The sequence below is a fragment of the Nesoenas mayeri genome (assembly GCF_963082525.1).
Source record: "Nesoenas mayeri genome assembly, chromosome: 1".
Taxonomy (NCBI): domain Eukaryota; kingdom Metazoa; phylum Chordata; class Aves; order Columbiformes; family Columbidae; genus Nesoenas; species Nesoenas mayeri.
This window is the reverse complement of record NC_137541.1, coordinates 18543084-18566162: the sequence shown is the minus strand read 5'-3', so window position 1 is coordinate 18566162 and position 23079 is coordinate 18543084. Positions and strand designations below refer to the sequence as shown.

Here is a 23079-nt window from a genome sequence, read left to right as displayed (position 1 = left end):
CTTTCACTTGTTTTTCCTTCATTTACCCAGTAAGGTGATACATTAATATGTCTTTAATAATTATTTGATGTACCAAACCCCACTTCCCATTCTTTCTCCTAGTGGCAGATTAATAAGAGGGATAGCACAGCCTAGATACTTAGAATAACCAATATGCCATTTTCTTGCTATAGTGCATCATGTCTACCTAGAACTTTTGATTTTAAGTCATTTTATTTCCTTCTGCTTTTCAGCTGCATTATATTGCTGTTCTTGTTTTCTTCCTGCCATCTTACTGACTTTCTATTCAGGTGCTATTTTCTTCTGCCTTTTTATTTATTTATTTATTTTTGTTTATTTATAGTGCCAGTGCCAGCAGTTCATGTCACATGGACAGTTGCCCATTGGGAACTCATTGCAGCAGTCACCAGTTGATCATAGCTGTTGGTCACTACAAAGGCTGTACAGGAGCTCCCTAAGAAGAAGTGAAAGGTTCTATAAGACCACTCTGATCCCTAGAACACTGGTGAATTATCCCAAAACACAAATCTGAAATGACTTAATTTGCCAGTCACAGGTACTATGGGTACTATAGTCAAACTATGTTACCGTGCTTGTCCATCCATGGTTATACTCACGGATCATATTCTTCATATCTGCTCAACAAGCAATCTCCCCTTATTTTTAAACATATAGTTTCTCAAATGTTGCTTTTGTCCTCTTTTATTTTACTTTGTACACTCAACCTGTCACAGGGAGCACCTCGCTTTGCAGTAACTGCTCTGACACATTTAACAGCACAATTATAGATGACTTGGTAACCACCCATTGAGTAAAAATAACCTAGCAACTGAAGACACACTTAGGTATTTATACTTAGATATCCCAGAGGAACCCTTCACAGCTCCTGTAGCTGGGGAAAACATATGTATCTCACCAAATGCAGTAGGCTAGGAATCCTCAGGGTGGGGGCGGGGGACACGGGAAGCGATAACATTGCACAGCTGAAAGGTTTTCCAGACAACACTCTGCCAGCTAATCCAACTCTTATCCAACTAGCTCTGCAATTAAGGTTTCCTACTGAGAACAATGACAGCATTATGACCTGGGGAATTTTCTACATAGAAAAACCCCAACCCATCTGGGATTACAAAATTTAGAGCCTGAAAAAAATCCAGCTCCCACACTGATGGTACTTGCAACCAGTACCGATCCAACGGAACTGGTGCCAGTATGCATACGAGAAAATACATGAGCTATAAGGAATGAGCTGCCAATGAGGAGGGAGCCAGGGCAGCACATGCTGTGTGAAGAACCTGCAGTGCTGAAACTCATTCTTGCCTTCCAGAGTACTGATTACTTTTTTTTTTTTTTTTAATGTGCGATGTACTAAGTTTTCACACAACCTGTTCAGGAAGAAATAATTTAATGTCTGAAGAAAGTGGCAAATACTTGCAGGCAGTCATCTAAATGATGCGATTTAATTTTTATTATACATATTTACATATGGCTGCCTGTGGATAGTTTTATGTATTTGAGGGGAAAAAGAAACTCAGCATTTCATTGAGAGAATCACACGTCTTAATAAAGAACTTGTAATATTACAGTGTCTGGCTGCCCATTCTTTCCCACTCCCGATTTTTTCTGGTTTGTTTACGACCTTCATCTCTTCTTGTTTTCAAAATACGCCTTCATTCAGCTAAAAACACCTGAATAGGTAGCAATTTACATCCAAGAGGTGAACTAATCTCAAAGAGAAAGTGTACTGTGTCTCAAGGGCCTTTCTACCTGCCTCCAGTTGTAAGATTATTGCCATGAAATGCTAATGAAGTGTTCAAAGTCAGATTGGATGGGACTTTGAGCAATCTGATGTAGTAAAAGATGTTCCTGCCCATGGCAGGGAGGTTGAACTGGATGGTCTCTGAAGGTCCCTTCCAACCCAAACCATGCTATTATATGACACCATGATACTTTGATCATCAAAGAGAGTAAGAAAGTATTGAAACTCACAGTTAAGACTGGTGGCCAAGGCACAGGCTTGAATGTTTCAACTACTATAGGTCTATTCACAAAAATCACAATGATATTTAGAGGGCTTATCCTCAAATTCTTTTTTTATATATATTTTAAGATCATCTGGATTTTTTAACCTTCTCAAAATGCAATTGTTTACTCCTTTTTCAGAAAAAAAAAAAAATGTATTATAACCAAGATAGTAAAACACATGTAATTAAAGAAATTCAGTTATGATCCACAGTTTCCAGCATCAGTTCCTGAGGTTCTAGCCTAAATGCACACAACTAAAATGCTGTAACATTCAGTGAGTAAGTTCTTAACTGAAAATGAGACCCGTGGAGAAAGCCAGGCTGAATAACCAGTGTCTCTATGAGTCAAGTCACAGCAAACCTTTCTACAATGTCCTATAGCAATATTGTATGGAAAAGTTAATAAAGTAATGTATTTGGGGGTTTTGTTGCTTCCTCTTATCTTGGGGGAGGGGGGAGCAAAACAAAACAAAACAAAAAAATCCAAATTCTGCAAGAGTGAATTCTGCTATACTTCTATATAAACTCATACTCGCTGGCAACTTAACCAATAATCTCTTTGAGCTATGGCTTGAACTTTAACCAGATAATTTTCTGTACTAGCTGTTAACTTTCTACGTCAAAACCTGGATATCACAAAAATTTATCAGGAACTGAAGGCAGGCCACAATGGACAGTTTTAGTTCTTTCCATCAGAGATTCTTACTGTAGTAAGTAGGAAAGGGTGCTGCAGCAAAAATGGAGCATATCCAGAACAAACAAGACACCTCCACAGTTGAAACAGGTTCTGAACATAGAAGAGACAACAACTGCCTCTGTATCATTTGAGTGTGCTGGGTGATAGTACTGAGCAAGAGCTAATCTTTGGTTGCTGATAAACTACTGGAGGGGAAACAAATATTTTTCAGACAAATGTTAAGTGCAGATGCTTTAAAAATTATTCAAAACCTCAAAAAGAAAAACAGTTGAAAATTGTTACATGCACAAAATGAACAATTATTACATTTTAAGTATAAATTAAAATGACTTTACCACTATGGCACTCTTTTTTTTTAACCTGAAAACTCTCATGTATTCATGAGATCTACACTTGCATCAGACTGTGACATTAAAGGAGGCCCAGAATTTTATACATTAAGTTTCTTCTGGGTCTGTGTTCAGGACTTCATTCCAAAATCTTGCATAAGTAAAAAAGAAAGAAGTTTTTAAGTTTATAATCTTAAATCTTAGAACACAAACTTGTTTGTCATTATGAAATAGAAACCAATAATTTTACAAGCCATTCATGTATAATATAGTCCACTAGTTCTTGATAGTAAAGAAAAAGATAAGTATTAGTGTCTAGCTATTATGGGATATGTCCAGTTAATACTAAATGGCATAAGACATATTTTGTTCTGTAGGATGAAAATGGGTTACTGCAAGCTACTCTGAGATTTATTACTGGACTCTGTGGAATTAAGGCATTGGAGGCTCATCTATGTACACCTGGAGTGGGATAATGGCAGGAACTGCAGATTAATATTACCTTCCCTTGCATGCACAACCTATTCATTATTTGATTGTCTGTCAGGTTTTGTGCAAAGTGTGTTTCTTATACCTACCAGATACATCAGGCAGCCCATAGCTTACTACAGTTAATGAAGCAGCTACTGTATAGCAGCTTTTCACAAAACTTTTTATGAAAAGCATATTTTAAAAGGCAAAAAAGCTTTTGGTTTTGCTTTGAATTATGCTGTTCTAATAGGAACAATTTTTCTGCATGCTTACATTGTTTTAAAATAGAAAGCTTTAATTACAACATGAAATGGAGCATCTAAAATTTTGTCATTTAACAAAAATGCCAGATATTAAAATAGTACTCTTGGCACATAGGGCAGTAACAATGCACAGCCTAAACTGACATCTGTAAAAATCCTGGAGACATTGTAGCTGATTCAGCCAGATTTCAGATGGAAGAAACATTACAAAAGAGCCTTATACAAACATTGTAAGACAGAGACCATCCTTCTCTACAGCAGAATATAAACTCTCCCTAGACATGGCTTAACCTTAAACAGAGAAGGAGTAAAGTAGACCATGGACCATTCTTTGTGCCAGCTCCTGGGAGGTTTTAGCATCCTGCCCATGCTGGACTGTCCCGCATCAACACCCCATGTCTCCACTGTCCTTCATGCACAGATTCAAGCTCACTAACCCATGATTTTACTTTTCTGGGTCCATATCTGAAAGAGGAGATGAGTCGTGATAATTAATTGCTCCTGACAGAACAAGAGTGCATAAGGTAACAGGCAGATGGTAGAGATGATCCAGGAATACAAGTTTAAGTCTTAAACTAGCATATTGGTTAAGCCATGCCTGCAGAAACAACTTTGACCTTAAAGTCACAGTAAAAGTCTGAGTATGATTTACTTTACCAGTATACTAATATAATGGTAATATTATGACATTACATTAGTGTAATATTATACATTGAATGGCTACTATAGTACAAGTAGACACATCAGAAGTGGGTAATGATGAATGGAAGTTTTTTATGTATAAATTGCTGCATACAGATTAGATATTGCACTTAATTTTTTAAAATACTTGTTAGCCTTTTTTTTTAACAAAAAATATTTATTTGTTTTCATTTAACATTTCAGAGGAAACTGGCATAGTCTATTCTGTCAGTAATACACAGAATAATTATAAACTATATGCTCTCAATCCATGCCATAGTGCTTTGAGAATGTGTCAACACTTGGTGATTTCCTTACCCAGCTCAAAAGCATCTTGGAAGCACCCCGGGCAATGTCTCATATACAGCCATTGAGGGTTATCCGCTCCAAAATAGCTCTTATAATCTGAATGGAAGAACCATAAATGATTCAATTGAAATAACTTCTGAAAATGCAAAAGGAAATGAACACAGAATAAACTACAACATTGGGGAGTCTAACAGCCTGCACACCTGAAGATTTAGAATTGAAGACTTTGATGTTTCCCCTTACAACCATCCTACTGTATGTAGCACCTACATTCAGATGCAGAGAACAATATTCATAAAATTGACCTTCACTGATTTTTGAAGAGTTTTTTTGCATCATTTCAGCTGTAAGTTAACCAAACACATCCAACTGCATCTGACATAACTGAAACTTGGTAGGAGTCTCTCTCCCCCCTTCTCCTCTCTTTGAAAGAAGTTAAGTATTCCTATCATCCCTATAAAAGAGATATAGTATAGTACATAACACTTATTTAGTTATAGCATTCAAAGTAAAATTGTGTTAAATAAAAACTTAAAATTTAATGCCACCAAATGTTAGATGCACAGATTGCCCTTGGGTTTTGTTTTTGTTTTGTTTTTGTTTTGTTTTTGTTTTGTTTTTGTTTTTTTCTTTATGAAGAAACAATGCCAGAAGAAAAAAAAAAAAACACCACTTTTTTTTACAGAAAACTAACAGAATTCTATAAACCAGAACAAATCAAACTCCCCAAACACATGAAAATTACATCTAGAAATGAGGGACTAGCAAAAGACAGTATACTAGCTAGAATAATGGTTATGGTTAAAAAGGATGTTTTAGATGTATTTTGAATGTCAACCACATTTTGATTGTTTTTTTCTCTTTGCCTACAAATAACAGATTTTTATTTTTTTTTTCCATTAGGAACCATTAGTTGTTGGTTTTGTTTTGCTTTGTTTTGTTTTGTTTTGTTTTTCATAATTGCTTCAGAACAATATAGAGGAGATGTGAGAAGCAGGTATGTACTTCATGTAGCAAACTTGAAATATCAAATAATATAAACAGGATAACATCTAATTGTATAGTAAGTATTGTCTGAGGCATCGGCAAGGAAGAGTTATTCTGCTGCTGTAAACATGTGCAGCTGGTATCAGTCCTAAGGACATGCCATAAGTATGAAGGTGTTTATCAATATGTTGTCCTACCAAAGTGGATAGAATCAGTATATGACCAATGACCTCCTACAGTGAGAAACAGCTGCAATTTACTTTGCCATAAGGAAAGGACTTACCCTTTCCCAATTATGTACCCTGCTGCTTCTCACACAGAAAAACATCCTTGAGAAAGCAGTCATTAAAACATAGTAATGCAAATGCAATAGCTGCAGTAGGTTTAACTGTTCTATTTTCCTTTTCAGGATATACCGCTGAAGATACATATCTTCCTTTTGACAGACACAATATAGGGTAAAAAATAATTTAACAGCAGTTTGAATTTTCCAGTTTGTGGAGCTCATCTTTTCTAATTGGCTAACTATCAGAACTGAGTTCTGTGAGCGGGCATCTTTTGGTTTTTTAAACTGTTGGTTTCAAACTATATTAATCTTTATCATCCCAGTTAGTTTTTTGTGTGATGCACACAGTGTATCAAAGAGGATTAGTTTGACACAAAATGTAAAATATTTTCTAATTTTTTAAGAAGATAAAAGCAATCCTTTGTGTTACATTTTTTCCTGAATAGTTTGGTAGAGATTTTATTGTCATTGCAGTAGCTTACTATTAAAATATATTTGTAAGAGGAATTTTTGGTAATAAATGATTTTACTTAAATAATGCCTAATAAATAGAAACAGGAAAAAAATAAAAGACATGTTATGGTATAAAACAACTAGGAGAAAATAATGTTTCATTAACAATTGTAAATGACCCTTCCTCTCCTTGACTTAATTGATACTTTTTTATTCAAGCCTGCATCAAGTTATACTACAAAGTCTGGAATTCTGATAAATAATCCTCTAATATGGGTCCTGTATTTACTGACAAACTGTACGGAGCCTTCAGTTAACCCCAGAAAACAAGATACAATATATGAGGTTGGGAGCAGCCTCATGGTTGTGAATCCAAGTTAAGATTAGGAGTTGATGCTTGTGGCCCCTTGTGTAATAAGTTTGTACAACACTGCAATACTGTAATTTACTTCTTTATTTCATTTTTAGTTCTTCTGTCCAGAGTAGTATATGTCATGTATGTGTATAATAGAGGACAATATCAACCCCGTTCAATCCCTAACACTCATACAAAGGAAAAAAATTACAAAGCTCTCCTCTCCTGCATTGTGAGGAAAGTCTAACCATAGCTTCAAACAATATTCATCTTGAGAAGAATTTCCACTATTACTCATAGGGGAACTTTATAACAAGCAATCCTATTGTGTATGTATTTGAACAACAAGAGTGAAGGGATGGACTTCACAGCAAACAAGCAACCCCATGAACCCCACAACAAATGAGGCCTGTTCCCCTGTATGTTGACATCTTGTAATTGACTGCAAGCTTTGCTTTCCTACAGCTGGGACCATGTAAATTCTCTACTTTTAATATGGTAGGAGAGGACATAGTATTTGTTCCCACCACTGGAATATTTATAGGGTCTTTCTCTTCTAATGATTGCCTGTTTTCATAAACATTTTGAAACTTATATTTGATACTTCTGTATCTCTGAAAAATTAAGTTCAACTCGGCCTCCAAATTAAAAAGCACAACAGATACCTTGTTTTCTGAGCCTCAAAAACTGCAGAGCCCTCTTCCCTTTCCTCAGGGACTGTTCATACCCTTCGAAACCCCTTACTTCCATAATTTATCTGCTGCCACTAGTTTCTACAAATGAGAACAAAACAAACCATAACAACCCAAAATCCTTTATGAAGCCTTTGCAGCTCATATTCCCCCTATTCTCACCAACAAGTCCTCCACAAAGGCCTTGGGAATATTGGATATTCTTTTTCTTCTCCTTGGTGCTAATGCTCTGAGCCTTGTATTCAGATTTTAATACTGTACAGCACTCAGCTGGGCAAATTATCAAATCAAATTACAGTGGCTTACCAATTTACCTCCCATCAGCTCTAAAGCAATACCTTGTTAACCTGCTATAACTGTGTTGTGTATCTGAACTGAACACGTATGAGTGAAGGTTATTTCATAAAGAAAGGACAGACTGAAAGAGCAGCTTATATCCACAAGGAAAAAATCGGGTAGACATTTGAGCAAACTGTTTAACTTTAAAGGCAATTAGGCAATGGAATGACTTGCCTGAGGAGGTAGTTTAGACAATGTAATGAGAAGTGCTTACAATAGAATAAACTATTTGTGAGACAGATACAGATGTAAATAATCCTCCATGTTTTGAGCCAGATGAATCAGGAGAGGTATATTTTCTATTCAAATGTCTGAGTATAAAAATTGTATTCTCTTTCCTTGGGAACAACTTCCAAACTTATGAATGTTTACACCTGTTCTGAATACTAAAGTGAAACTGCACTCCAAAAGGCAGTTTAACCTCACTGTATCATTATAAAGTAGATTTATTCATAACAAGCATCTATGAAAAACTTCCAGCAAAAAAAAGTCCTTAGTCAGGAAGATGCACATTGTTGCAAAAATGGATTGTTTCTCTAAGTGCTTATATGGCCCCATCGCTATAGTATCCAAGCGCCTTACAAACATTAATGAATGTATTCTCACAACACCCCTGGGAGATAGAGATAGTATTATTAGCTAATGCACAAAGAGAAGCTTGTCCAAAGTCACACAGAAAGTCTGTGGCACAGCCAAGACTCAAAACTGTGATTTCCTGCCCACTGCTGTAACCATGACTATATTCTCCTGTCCATATACAGCATTTCAAAATATGATACATATAACCTCAGATCTTTACACAATAAGACTTTCTGTTCAGCTGTAGATCCAACTGCTGACTCAATAAATAAAAATAACTTTGTTTATCAAGAAGCTTCATTACAGCAACAAATTTGCAGGTTACTGAAACAATGACAGTTATATGGGCCATAACTGGTCCTGATATACGAGAGCATTGAAAGAGAATTCCCTGATCGTCACATTCAGAACAGGAGGCATCATATCCAGAACATGATTTTGATACCAAAATATTTTCTTTCAGCTAATGTAAAGATGTAAAGTGTTACATTATACAGAGAAGTCTGAATTTTTGGGGAAAACAAACAAACAACAAAAAAAACAGGCAGTCTAGCTGTATTCCCTGTGTAATTCCTTTTGGATAAACTATTTCTGTAATAAGACATATACAGTATTTTCTGTTTTAATGAGGTCAAATCTGGAGAGACAACTGCACTAAGTGTATTTACCCTTGAATATCAGAGAACAGAATCTGGCTTATAAATTTAATATTATAGTCATGCAAATATATTTATAAATATATTTAGCTTTGCAGTAATTTAGATTCATTTTAATTAATTCAGAGATCTGATCAAATTTTAACAGGATTCTTCTAAATCAGGAACACAGCAATTTGTCTTTCATTTTGGCAGGGGGGATGCATAGCCACTACATTTTTCTTCAAATGCTAAGCAATTATAAAAGAGAAAATAGAGGAAATCTGCATAAAAAATGGAAAAGGCTATGAAAGTGTAGTAGATCATAAAGTAAATAATGATCTAAAAATAATATTATTGCAACAAAGTTAAATATAATTTTGGAATGCATTGGCAGAGACAAAAGACAAAGGTAAGTAGTGTCTCCTGACAACAACACTTTTCTCAGTTTGTGGCTTCATGTTTTAAGAAAGATGTAGATAAATTAGACCTGGTTTTAATTAGAGCTACCAGTATAGCAAAGGAGATTTACATTAGATACTAATTGAAAACAGCCCAGCTATCAGGACAGTTAAATGATGAAGCAGATTATCATTGATAGGATAACCACATCTCAACACGTCTTTAAGACCAAGTTAAATAAATATCCATCAGGAGTGATCCTTAGTCACATAAGAGTATAGACTAGATTGTGTCCTCAGATCTATTTGTCTAACACACACATTTAATCACTGTACAAATAGTACAAACAGCTATTCAGATCACTTATTCTCCAAGAACCCCTGTTCTAGAATCACTCATTCCCTCCTCCATGCTTCACTTTCTCTCTTATTTTGCCTTTCTCTTTCCCCTTTCCTCCCTCTGCCCCCCATCAGCTCTCTCTTTCCTTTTCGGTCTTTCTTCCTTCATCCTTTTATCTCTACCTCTGGTCTTTCTATATGCTTTTAAACTGATGCATTCCTAGTTGGACTGGAAATTCCTTATGAGTCTACCTTAAGCAAGATTAGCATGTTAAGGAACATCCTGTTCTGAAGGACCGTATATCTGTTCCCTATAAGACTACATAAAGATTCAAATTTAGATAAAATGTGATTTAAGTTCATATCATACTTTCACTATAGGATCAGAAAACCACAATGACTGGGTACTTCTGGGTGATTTTTATTATCATTTTTATTACCATTGAGTAACAGAAAAATTATGAAGATGATAGACTGTGCATTAGCAAAATTATCAGATTAGAGAAATAGAGACTCTTGCTATTAAAGAGCTTAGGTAGTCAGTTAGGTTGCAGGCATAGCTTTTAATTTTCTCTGATTCTTCCAAGTCCAGGGCAAGGTTATTTTGCCTGTTCCTATAAGCTACTTGCCTATATTGGCACATACAAAAACATAGTCTTATTCAATGTGATGAGTATTGATCATCCTGTGTCATAAAAGCCACTTTGCTGGGTCAACATATAAGCCACTTGTAACGAGTGTTACAAGAAAGACAACAAACTGGTGTCTAGTATCATCATTTTGTCTCCTTTCATTTCTTTTGAGACTGTTGCAACTGAGCCTGGATGGAGATAACTGAAACTGCACTCAAACAAAAGAATACGAGAATTAAATAGTTCCTAGTTCCAGGTGGGATGCAGTGTTTCAACAGTCAAATAGGACTGGAGGAAATGTTTTTAAGGAAATACTAAAGGAAGACTTTAAACTTGGAGCACTCTCTTGGAGATATAATCCCCTCTAGGTCTGCTTTTTAAAAATGAGATCAGACTATATTATCTGGTTAAAACAGGTTACTGTATTCTTCATCCTACTTTGTCCCCGGAGATACGCAGATGTTTGGGATAAACTATTCTGTTATCTTCTGAAATTATAGAAAAGCCATAATAATATCAACAAGTGTACTTTCACTATGTGAAATGGCAGCCTATATAGCTGACACTAAGGAAGGGTATTGTCCCTTAAACAAACAATTCATATTCACTGGGATATAGCTTCTTAGAATTGCTATATTTATGTGCAGTTTAGAAGTTACTGTATAGAAGATTCATAAAAAAAAAAAATACACCTTTTGGCAAGTGTCCAGAAGTACATACATGGAGCTAAGTCCTCACTCGAGGAGAAAAGGAACCTTTGGCTAGAATGTGGAGGAACCCACAGGATGCTTTTCAGAAAATCTGGAAGGAAAGACTACTGAAGCTAAAAGTGGGTAGCAGAGAGCCCACTTACAAGATGTTAGCAAGGGCCCTCTTGCTGAGACATTTGTGGAGTGCCTGGCCAAACACTAATGAAGAAAGCCACAGGAATCCCATACTGGAAACTGGAAGTTAAGCTGTTAAATATGAACATATGGAGCTAAGCAAGCTGTAGGAGTCCCAGCTAGTTGTAATGGTTCAGACAATAGCACTTATTGTCCCTCATAGGAAGACCACATCCATGAAAGGATAATTTTAAGTATCAGTTGAAATGGACAGTTTCACTTAAAATGGGCAACAACCATCGACATGACCAGCAAAGAGAATGATGATGATCCAGTGAACAAAAATATCATAAAATCTTACTTGACATTTGTTCATGAGCAGCATTGTGCTAATTTTACCAAAGGCTCACAGACTGTCAAGAACATATAGAGGTGAGATCTTCAAGAATGCCACAAGTGAGGAAAATTCGTTCTCTCTTGTGAAAGGTCTCACTTTCATTGCCTGGATTAATGATCATCAGTCTCACAAATTAATTCTAAAAGACAATTAGAAATCTAGCTGTGCAGTGGGTTTAAATGTTTAAATGGAATTTCTTATATTTCAATGTATGCCTATTGTCTTTTATCCTGTCAGAATAATTGAAGCAAAACCTAACCAATCTTTTGGCAAAATTGAAGAAATAAAAGTTGATAGCAAAATTTTATGTAAGTCAAATTGTTGAGTCTTTCTTGAACAGAAGAATTAATCATATAACATCTGGTATTAATTTAAGTGAATTTTAAAAAAATAATTGCACTGTCAGTGGTTAAAGAGTCATAATTATGTTCATACATATGTGCAGTAACATTTGTATAATGACATAGTTCAGTCTACAGGAAGAAGTACCATAAGAAAATAACTGCTGATATTCTCAGGAAAATAATGTCTGTCCAGCTGTTTCCACGAAGACAATGCTACTTTGTCTTGTCAGATACACCCTAAGGAAATCAGTGAGTAATACAGTCAAAAGATGGGAACCCAACTGGAACCCAACAAACACAGAACTATGTATCTCATATTCAAGTGCTAAGCATACAGACTAAACTATTATGATCCAGTTTGCCATCTGCACCACAATAGATGTGGACCAGCAAATAATTCTAGTTGAAGACAAGAAGTAGGATAAAGAAATAATGCAAAAACATGACCTTCTTCATGTTACTCTGGGTGCAGCAAAAGCTACACCAAAGAAATTCTATTAAACCTGCGTGTAGCAGATATTTAGATGTTCTATCATAGTCCACTCCATTTTAATTATAAACTTCAGTAAATTAAAACAAATACTGAAGAAATTAACAAATACTGAAGAAATTAAAACATATGCAAAAGAAGAAAGAAAAAAGAAAAAAGAAAAGAAAAAGTTAGAAATAACCCAGGTACTGCAAAATTACTTTGTTGGGCTGGTAGTCTACTTTATGACTTACATTTTGAATTCCTTGCATGAGTTACCTTTGTTGTATAGTCTGTTTTTAGGATCTTGCTTTTTGTGGTCACATGAAAAGGTCCAGTATGTGCATTATTTTCATAGAAATGCAAGTGATATCCAATGGTAGGGAGCTGCTGGGAATAGCTAAACCGGAATAAAGTCTTCCGAAAGATAAAGACAACTTAGGAAAGTCTGGTGCCTATCCACTCACAAACCTACTGTGAGACCACTTGACAAATGAGAGAAGATTGTGAGACTTCTCTGTCTTCTTTACACTAGAAAAATAAGTAAAATAAGTATTTTAAAGTCTGGAATATGCAACAGTTACATTGTTATAGCATATAGTATATTTAGTTATGGTGAGTATGTATAGTTACAGTATACTTCTGATATTAAAACACAAGTTGCAGGACCATCTTTAGTTTACCTGTTTCTGATCCTGCCACTATTAGAGTAAGGTTTTTTAATTCTTTGGCAAAAGTTAATGTCTTGTGTTTAAGAATTTAATGAATACATTGTACTCAATATGGTGAGAATGAATGATTCAGATTCATAACATCCAAAGTCTGAAATCCCAAGACAGACAGTAGCACTTTCCTTGCAGTCAGGTAATGCAACTAACCAAAACAGGGCCTTTGATCTGTATTATTAAATATTTGCAGTTGATGCTGGGTCAACATTAAACTAGAGAAGAACCATAAACTACAATTCCAGTTCAGTTGTGACTGGGATCTTTATTGTTCTTGATCTATATCTTAGTGAAAAGAGAAAGTGATGGCCACTGTCTGCAAATTAGGAAGGGGTTGCTTCCCTGGAGTTACTGATGCGCTCACAAATTTTTGGAGAAGTTACTTCAGCAAATAATCACGACTATACAATGTCAAGCCTTGAAGGACAGCCAGAAGGACTTGGTTCTAAGAAATAATACTTTCAAGTGGAGTCATGCTCTTATTTCTGACATCGGAAACCATTTCTAATAGAAGAGGGTGACGGGAGTGGTGTTGTTCAGCTTAACAGTAGCATGTGATACTAGCTAACACATGTATTTATAGGCCACCACAGCAAAGCTCTGTCTTCCATGGGCTTCCATGTCCATAGAAATGATACTGCAGTAAACTCCACATGAGTCCTGGCCATAAGCTAAGCAGATAAAGTGCTTTTGCTCCAAAATTTATATAGTATTTATGTGATATGCTCAGTATTAAAATTACACCTACTTGACTGTTTACAAAACAGAGATTTTCAAAATACTGACAAAAAACCTGAACTAACACAGCTAACGGTGATTATTGCCAAAATTGGAGGTTTAAGGCAACATTTTAAAGCCATTCTCATCATGGCCCTGTCTCAAACATGACCATTTGACATCTTGTTCCTATCCTAGTTCCTAAAAGGCTGATATATTCAAGGCTAACTGTAAATTACATTCTTACCAACATGGCTAATATCATCATGATAATTAGAAAGCATTTTTGGAGAAATGGGTAGGCAACTTATGGAAATAGTAACCAAACTATGCAAGGATCAGCACTGCTCTTTTGTCAAAGAGTTAAAAAACATTCTGTACTTGTAGGATTATTTTTTCTGCTTCTTCTCATTGCTCTTATTTAATAAACACCTTCTTCATTATAATGTGCATCTGCTTTAGAACAGTACCTGCAATCTCTAGCAAAATGTAACTAGTTTCAGCTTGAAAAGCCAATGTGAATAACTATCAAGGAGCCGTCCACCAAAACAGTTAGATGAGAGTATTACATTTATTCTAAATGTATGTTCATTTTGTGTTGCTTTTAAAGATGATTTCTAAGATCACTCTCTGCTTAGCCCAAGACTTTTATACGGCTACAAGATGAACAAAAGATAATTCTGTGAAATTTAATCTAGATCTCAGAAGTTTGTAAGTATATTGCATCATTAAGGTTTCTTAAACATACAACTGGCATTTTGCATAAATTCAAGTTTAGCTCTGTAATGAGTGAATGGTTCTGTTTATTTTTAATATCAGAAAATCACTACGTCTGAATTTAGATAATATTTTCCTTTATGGGATGGCCAGGAGTTGCAGCATTATTTAAAATTTGAAAAGACAAAGAAAAGAAACTTTCGTTTAGAAGGTTTTAATTATGGCATATGGAAAACAACATATTGTTAGAAAAATTTCAACAACTAATTCTTAATAAATACTGCTGTCAACAGAACTGCAACTCTCATTCAGGAATTTAAAATATACAAAAGCAAATTGTGTTCTAAAATCTGGTTTTGTACTAGCTTCTGCTGAAGCTTAAGAGAAAGTGGGCCCATGTACTAAGCTGAGAGCCTGGTCACACAAGGTGTGACAGATAATTATTTTAAACATTTTAGGGATGATTTGAGCTCAGACACTGAACACATTGTGAGCCATTTAATGCCACAGAAAGAACTAGTAGAAGAGTTAGATTAGAATTCTTTCTGTCTCTGCCCATCAAGACATCATTTCTGGTCATTAATTAGATCATTTACTATAACTATAATTAAAAAACTTTCTTGGTCCCTAATAAGCATATCCTCACATTTATATGTGTAAACTACTGAATTTAGTATTTATTCAGAAGGGTATTTCTCATGTCTACCTCCAGAGAAAAGTTTTTTTTTTTTGTTTGAGGGGTTTGTTTGGCTGTCTTGTAAACTGAGAAACATATGCATTGCATATGAAAAGTGAAAAGATCAATAGAGTTTTCAAAGTTTGCTCAAAATATCAGAAATTAAATTCCTAATGACTGAGTAAATGGGTTAACAAAAATTAAAGCAAAGTGCTAATTGCATCTTTATAATTCTGCTGGTTTTGTTTTGTTCAATTAAAGCTTAATAGTTTGAACTTTTCATCACTACTGAGTAACATAAATTAAAATCATATTGCGTGACATCCCAAAACAAGGGATTTGCATGGAAGCTGATGGGCAATCTCACATCATGGTATAAATTAATGCAAAGATTTAATGACAAAAGAAAAAAGAGAGTGACAAGACAAAACCAACAAAGCCATACCTGATATCTTAGTTTGCTTCCTCTACTAAGTATTAAAGCAGAAACATTTAAAGGAAGGACTTTATCACAGCCCTCCTAAAGGGCAGGTTTGTATGACCTCAGAAATTGTGGTGTATTCCATAAGGAAGAAGAACATTGCAACTAATTGTTTATAATCTGTAAGATTCATTATAAATGCACTTTTAAAAACTTTTAACTGGTCGTTTCCATACTCTGACTCTGTGCCGCTCGTCCCCATGTCACCGCGGACGCGACGCAGCGCGGGCCGCTCTGCGCTGTCCGTTCAGCACCACAAGCACCGCAGCGCCCATGGCCCTCGCACCGCTGCAGCTCCTCCAATTAACTCCAGCAGCTAATTACCTCAGAAAACACGAAAAGCGCTGCCATCCTTTTCGGACTCTAAAGCTTATCTGTTTAAAGACACAAGTTAAGCTATTCAAACTCAGATGTGAGCTACACATATGTAAAAGTTGCCATCTACAATGAACTAAAAAAAAAAAAAATGATAAACCACTATTTTCATAGAAGACAAAGAAATTCCTTTAAAACTATGCATTTGTTATATCTATATGTGTTTGAAAATCTTGTCAGAGTTGCAAAGCAAGAAACCATTTCAGCTCAACAACTGAGCACAATAAAATTCCTTTAAACAGCCAATTAATTGTACCAAATACTCCACTATAAAACCTCGTTGTTTATATAGGTGATAAGTGCAGATGGTGTTTTCCTTCCAAAAACTTTAAGTGCCAGAAAATTCCTTCTCTGTAAGCACTAATAAGCTCATCTGCAGCAACATCTTTCATGTGTTGCAAGACTGTGGTTCTTAGTGAATACAAGAAAATGGAAAAAAATATTCTTATATAGTAAATCTACCACCTTTTTTTTTTTTTTTTTTTTTTTTTTTCCTTTTGGGTCATCTATGCACATACCATACAAGAAGATATTAAAAAGTCCGGGTGTAAAACCAACACTAACTATGCATAATGACTCTATTTAGACCATAGAAATAGTTCCAAAGTATTGCATTTTTCTGTTGAATGTTTATACTCATAAATGTCCCTGCAAATTTTAGATATAATTGAACTATAGTAGTTAAGAGGAATTTATGTTTACTCCTTGTGGATATGATGAAGAGATAGTTCATGCCAGAAAGTTCAGAACTCCACCTTGTGGTGATAATTTTAACTATATGTTGAAAACAACTGGGGAGAAGAAAAGGAACACTGAGATGCAGTCAGGGAAAGCAAGAGAAATTCAGGTCTGAACTATGGTGAATAAATTGTATGGAGGTTTATTCGGAAAAGTTTGCAAATGTAGTTAATAAATCTGAGGCAAACCAAAACAATATAATGTTGTATTTATTTGGGAAACAAATTTGCAGAACAATGTAATGTATATTATTAACTGTGAAGACAGGTTGGCTTCCACCATAGCTCAAAGATAGCATATCCCTATATCTACAGTGACCACTCTAGGGGTTCCTTTGGCTTTCTTTTAGCAATAAATGCTAAACATTCTGTTGGACTTGAATCATTTAAGGAAATCCAGACTGACCATTTCTCATCACAGACTGCAATAAGCAGCAGATAATCAACACCACAAATTCCATCACCAAGTGTTCATCTGTGAAAAGCAAAAAATCTGCTAGTAAAATATCCATCCCCTTTTATTACTAAAACAATATGAAGAGAACAGAGAATTAATAAAATTACCATAGAATCAGGCTGAAGCACATAAGCTGAAAAATGCACATGCACATATAAAAACGTCTCAGACATTGCCATTTTCTTCCCATGGTTATGAAAAAAAGACACAAAAAATAGGAGAGTTTTTCATTTATGATGTGGTGTTTTATTTTCTCATTAGACTATAAAATAGGAGGCTTAAGTGTGGTAAGTTGGGTTAGCAAGTTAATTTGCCCAATTTCTACAATTCTAGAGATACATTGATTTACCTGATGGCTTATTCTGGGGCAAGCAAAACAGATTTTGGGGCTCTCTTCCTTTCACTATACTGCCGAGTTGTAATTAATTGAGCATCATGCTGCACTACTGATGTGTCTTTGTGGAAAACATAGATTGAATTAGCTCAATTATTGAAGAAATAAGCCAAAGTACTACAGATTTGTCTACTAATACTGTTTTGTTTGTTTGTTTACAGTATTAGTTTAATTAATTTAGATGGAAAAATCAGTATCATGCCACAGAAAGTATTTTCCTGAAGAAAAAGTCACTATTTCAACCTCTTCAGTCACAGAAGTGCTTGAAGTAAAAAACAATGCATCTAGCCTGCCAGGGTTCCTCAGCTTTTCAGTGTAAGCAGCAAACCTCCATTCCTGGTGAGACATGCCTTCGTTACTGAAAGTACCAGTATGTTGCAATAGATATGAATAGCTTTACGTATCATCATATACAACCTGAAGGAGGAGACTTCATTAACTATTCCTTTGTGTGCACGTCTAAGCTCTCATACACCATCAATAGTCTCCTGCAGAAGGAGGATACAGATAGCAAAGACACTCTGCTAATCTTCTTACAGAAGACACTAGAAATAGAGTCTTCAAAAAAGTCTTCCTGTCTTTGCTGTACATTAGTTCATTGTCCCCTAACAGCTCACTCTGAAAATGATATATGCATGCAACTGCTGTGCAGCCCTGGAGTAACTATTATTTCAAAAAATGACTGTTTAAAGTTTAAAAAACAAGGACCAAACTTTTTCCACAAAAAATTTAGTTCATACCTGTCCCTGATTCTGTGAAATATGCTGTCACAAAACACCATGTGAATAGACTCTTTAAAATTAATCCACTACTATAGATCAATGTACACAAACCAAACATAAAACTCATATATACAATGGTACATATCTATTCTGACATAAAAGTACTAGCAAAAGCAATAAATAGCTTACTTACAAGGGCTGCATACAATTATAAACAGTCAGGACATGACAGAAAAAAAGTTATACCTGCCAAAGGAGAGTCAAATCTATAGAGCAGCTATAAACAACAGTAAGCTTTTATTAGTTCTTAGCAGGGCTGTCTCTTAATGAAATGTTACTGCCATTATTCTGTGCTGTGCAAACAAAGCAACAAAGAATGAAAACCTGCCAAATGAATGTATGCAACTGCAGCAGAATTTTGCAAGACAATAAGGGTTATGGGTGGACGGAATTAAATATTTTCAACTTACTTTGGTTCCTATAATGATCAATACACCCTACCTTGACCAAGCAGCTGATGTAAAACTGAGCTCAATGTGTGAATTATTGAAACATGATAGATATTAGGCAAAATAGGCAGACACAAAAGCACATCATTTCAACACTTCTCCAAACACCAAACATGTACATTTGCACCTTTATGTCCATCTGTTACCAGGGTCATAGAAGGTTTCCTAGATCCTCTTTCCCATCAGTCTTATCTTCTCCCCAGGAAGAAGTCTGTCTCTCTCCGGTACCCTCAGAGTCCTTCTGCCAACCCTGTCTGCACCTCTCCTAACCACAGCAAAGGAAACAGAAGTTTCCTTTGAGACTTCTATATTTCTGTATCTTGTTTTCTGAATTTCAAAGTTCAAAATTCACCAGAGACCTATGAATCATTTCTAAACTTTATGCAGCAATATCTCTGGTGGCAGAGAATAGCAAGTAAAGCCTGATACTGGGTTATCACCTTATTGGCTGTGATGACTTTGCATAGTTTGTAAATGTATTATTTTTGTTTCAGTATCTCAAATGCCCATTCTTAAGGATGGTTTATGTATGCACTGTGTCTGTGACAGCACTTACTTTTTATTACAATTTTTATGATGCAATGAGTTTTAGAGATGGAATCCACTGGCAACAATTCAGGGCCAATTTCTAAGTGAGAAATTATTTTCTCAACAAACTTAGCCTACATGCCTTTATCACTGCCAAATTCCTACACAGTACAATAATCAGAGTTCACGTCAGTGGCTGCTTTCATTGGTGTAATTGTATATGGACTGTCTGTAATGTAGAGATTTTCTTCAACCCAGCAATATTTTTTCAGTTTGTCAGGGATTCCACTCATCTGCTAAGGACCAAGGATCTCAGCTGAGCAGTATCTCAGTACCTTCTGCTGCACTGACCTCAAATATTGCACCTGTGCTGAGACTGTCACTTGCTGGCTGTGAGATCCTGCTTTTGCTTACTCTCTTTTTGCAAAGCCACCATGTATGCTGTATGCAAACACCATTAGCCAACATTACTGCAGTAGGAAAATACATAAAAGTAGTTAAAGAAAATATACTTCACAGTAGGAATTCCACTGAAAGTTGAAAGCAAACCCCTCCAAAATTAAACAAAATAAAGTCCTCTATGCAAGACTTGTTTTCTTGAAAAAAAGAAATCTAGAAATTACAAAAAGCAGATATACAGGAAAAGTATCTTAATAAGGCTTGTGCAATAAATTCCGATCAGTGTTCCTGGTGAAATACATAGCTTTGCATGCTTTTACTTTTACAGTTTTAGAGAAACTATGTGGCTTTCTCAGTGATCTTAAGTTGCATTGCCTACTGAAGTTCTTCAGCAGTATCTGTGTTAGAATCTGTATATTCTGTTGTGAACAACAGTAAACCACAGAACAGGCCCACAACTTAGGACAATTAGCTGTGTCAGCACACAGGTTATTTGCGTGAGGTTATTCACCATTACAGTATGTTTGGGATTGGAAGGGACCTCAAAAGATCATCTAGTCCAATCCCCCTGCTGGAGCAGGAACTCCTAGGTGAGGTCGCACAGGAACATGTCCAGGTGGGTTTTGAATGTCTCCAGAGAAGGAGACTCCACAACGTCCCTGGGCAGCCTGTTCCAGTGTCTGTCACCCTCACTGAGAAGTTTTTGCTCAAATTTAAGTGGAACCTCTTGTGTTCCAGCTTGATCCCATTACCCCTTGTCCTATCATTGTTTGCCACTGAGAAGAGCCTGGCTCCATCCTCATGGCACTCACTCTTTATATATTTATAAACATTAATAAGGTCACCCCTCAGTCTCCTCTTCTCCAAACTAAAGAGACCCAGCTCCATCAGCCTTTCCTCATAAGGGAGATGCTCCACTCCCTTAATGATCTTCATTGCCCTATGCTGGACCCTCTCCAGCAGTTCCCTGTCCTTCTTGAACTGAGGGGCCCAGAACTGGACACAATATTCCAGGTGTGGTCTCATCAGGGCAGAGTAGAGGGGAAGGAGATCCTCTCTAGACCTACTAACCACCCCCCTTCTAATACACCCCAGGATGCCATTGGCCTTCCTGGCCACAAGGGCCCAGTGCTGGCTCATGGTCATCCTGCTGTCCACCAGGATCCCCAGGTCCCTTTCCCCTACACTGCTCTCTAATATGTAATTTCCCAACCTATACTGGAACCTGGGGTTGTTCCTGCCCAGATGCAGGACTCTACACTTTTCCTTGTTAAATTTCATTAGCTAATTCTCCGCCCAACTCTGCAGCCTGTCCAGGTCCCGCTGGATGGCAGCACAGCCTTCTGGCGTGTCAGCCACTCCTCCCAGCTTAGTGTCATCAGCAAACTTGCTGATAGTACACTCTATTCCCTCGTCTAAATCGTTAATGAATATATTGAATAATATTGGCCCCAGTACTGACCCCTGAGGCACTCCACTAGATACTGGCCTCCAACTAGACTCCGCACCATTGACTACCACTCTCTGGCTTCTCTCCTTAAGCCAGTTTGCAACCCACCTCACTACTCTATTGTCTAGACCACACCTCAACTTAGCTGTGAGGGTGCTGTGGGAGACTGTCTCAAAGGCTTTACTGAAGTCAAGATAGTCACGAAGTCTCAGGTAGTCACGATAACTGTTCACACTGATGAGAGTTTAAAAGTCCAACACTTTCAATTTGATACATGTAAGCATATACATGCAAAATATATCAAATATTTCTGACATATATGTTTACAGTCAGAGGTACTTTTCCTTTCTGTGAAAAAATGCAATCAGTAAAGCATAGGAACACATTAGGTTACTATTCTTAAAGCAAATTCATTCAAAACCTGGAAAGTTAGATGCTTTTCCCTTTGAAAGAGATTATCACATCAGACCAACTTATTACTTGGGTATGATCTCATTTCCAAGAAACAGTTAAGTATTCCTGCTTATGGGTGACAACTTTAAAACAATTGATACAGTACAATGGCTTTATTTAGACTTAAAAGAACAAGCACAGAAATCAACACACAGGTTAACTATGACTGCATTTTTTTAAAGTATTTCATATATATATATAATATATATATATATGCATTATAAATGAATATACAAAGAGTTTTCTTTACAGAAATTTCAAGTATGCTTAAAACCAAGCCAAATTTAATATGAGTTGAATCCAAATATGATAATCAGATAATTTCCTTGTTATTTTAGTAGTTTCATGTTTAATTAAATTAAGAAAATAATAATTTGTTTTAAAGATGACCTTTTGATTGCAAATAACATAATATATGAACAAAGGCTTTACCATTCCTTTGACTCAAAATCTGGTTTAATCTTAATGTATCTGGTTTCAGATACATGTTACAGATACATGAACTGTACTATATTTTTTAAAATAAAAGTAAATATATCTCAATTGAATTTCAGTTTTCAAGAAAAATCAATTGCTCTTTTTCTTACTGGTTTGGTTAAGCTAATGTAATTTCTGTGAGAAAAAAAAAATGTGCCAATACTAAAAAGAAAGTTATAATTTTGGCACAAAATTACTGAGCTTTGTACCTCAAAGCCACATGTAATGCACAGAAAACCTTATTACTTCCAGGAAAGGAGGAGAAACTACCAGGAAATAATTAGGAAATGTCATGGGAAAGTGTAGTACTGATTGCTGTATTTATAGTAATTACAAATGAAATAAAAATAAAAATCAGCAGCTACAGACCTTTTCAAACATTTAAAATATTCAAGGTGAAAGGATGAATCTACTTCTGAAACATTGTTTTCTGGCTTCAGACAAATTCCTATCCTTTTCTTACTTCCTCTCACTACCCTATTATTCCTAAACTTTAAGTTATCCAAGATTTGCTCACAGGATTTTCTTAAGTTCCCAGCTCTGCAGTAAAAATAATTAGGCATAATCCCCCCATATACTCTGAAGGGTAGTTGTCATCAGTCAATTGTGCAGGCACAATATAAGCATGACAACTGTTTCCAATTTGGTGCATGGCTCAAAGCAGATGCAAACATTCCGTTCATGGTTGTTGGCAGAGGCAGGGTAATAGACAGTATCTAACATCTACTGCTGTTAGCAATGTGCCAAAACAGAATT

At 35.9% G+C, this 23079-nt stretch overlaps 1 protein-coding gene across 1 annotated transcript in view; it reads right to left on the bottom strand.

Moving 5' to 3' along the window:
- The window catches only part of TAFA5 (TAFA chemokine like family member 5), a gene marked incomplete at both ends in the record, with an annotated part of 338365 nt that overhangs the window by 231525 nt on the left and 83761 nt on the right, over nt 1-23079 (bottom strand). Inside the window, one exon of the mRNA XM_080363494.1 lies at nt 4784-4870. Coding sequence (XP_080219620.1) covers nt 4784-4870 — 87 coding nt within the window. The remainder of the gene's footprint in view (nt 1-4783; nt 4871-23079) is intronic.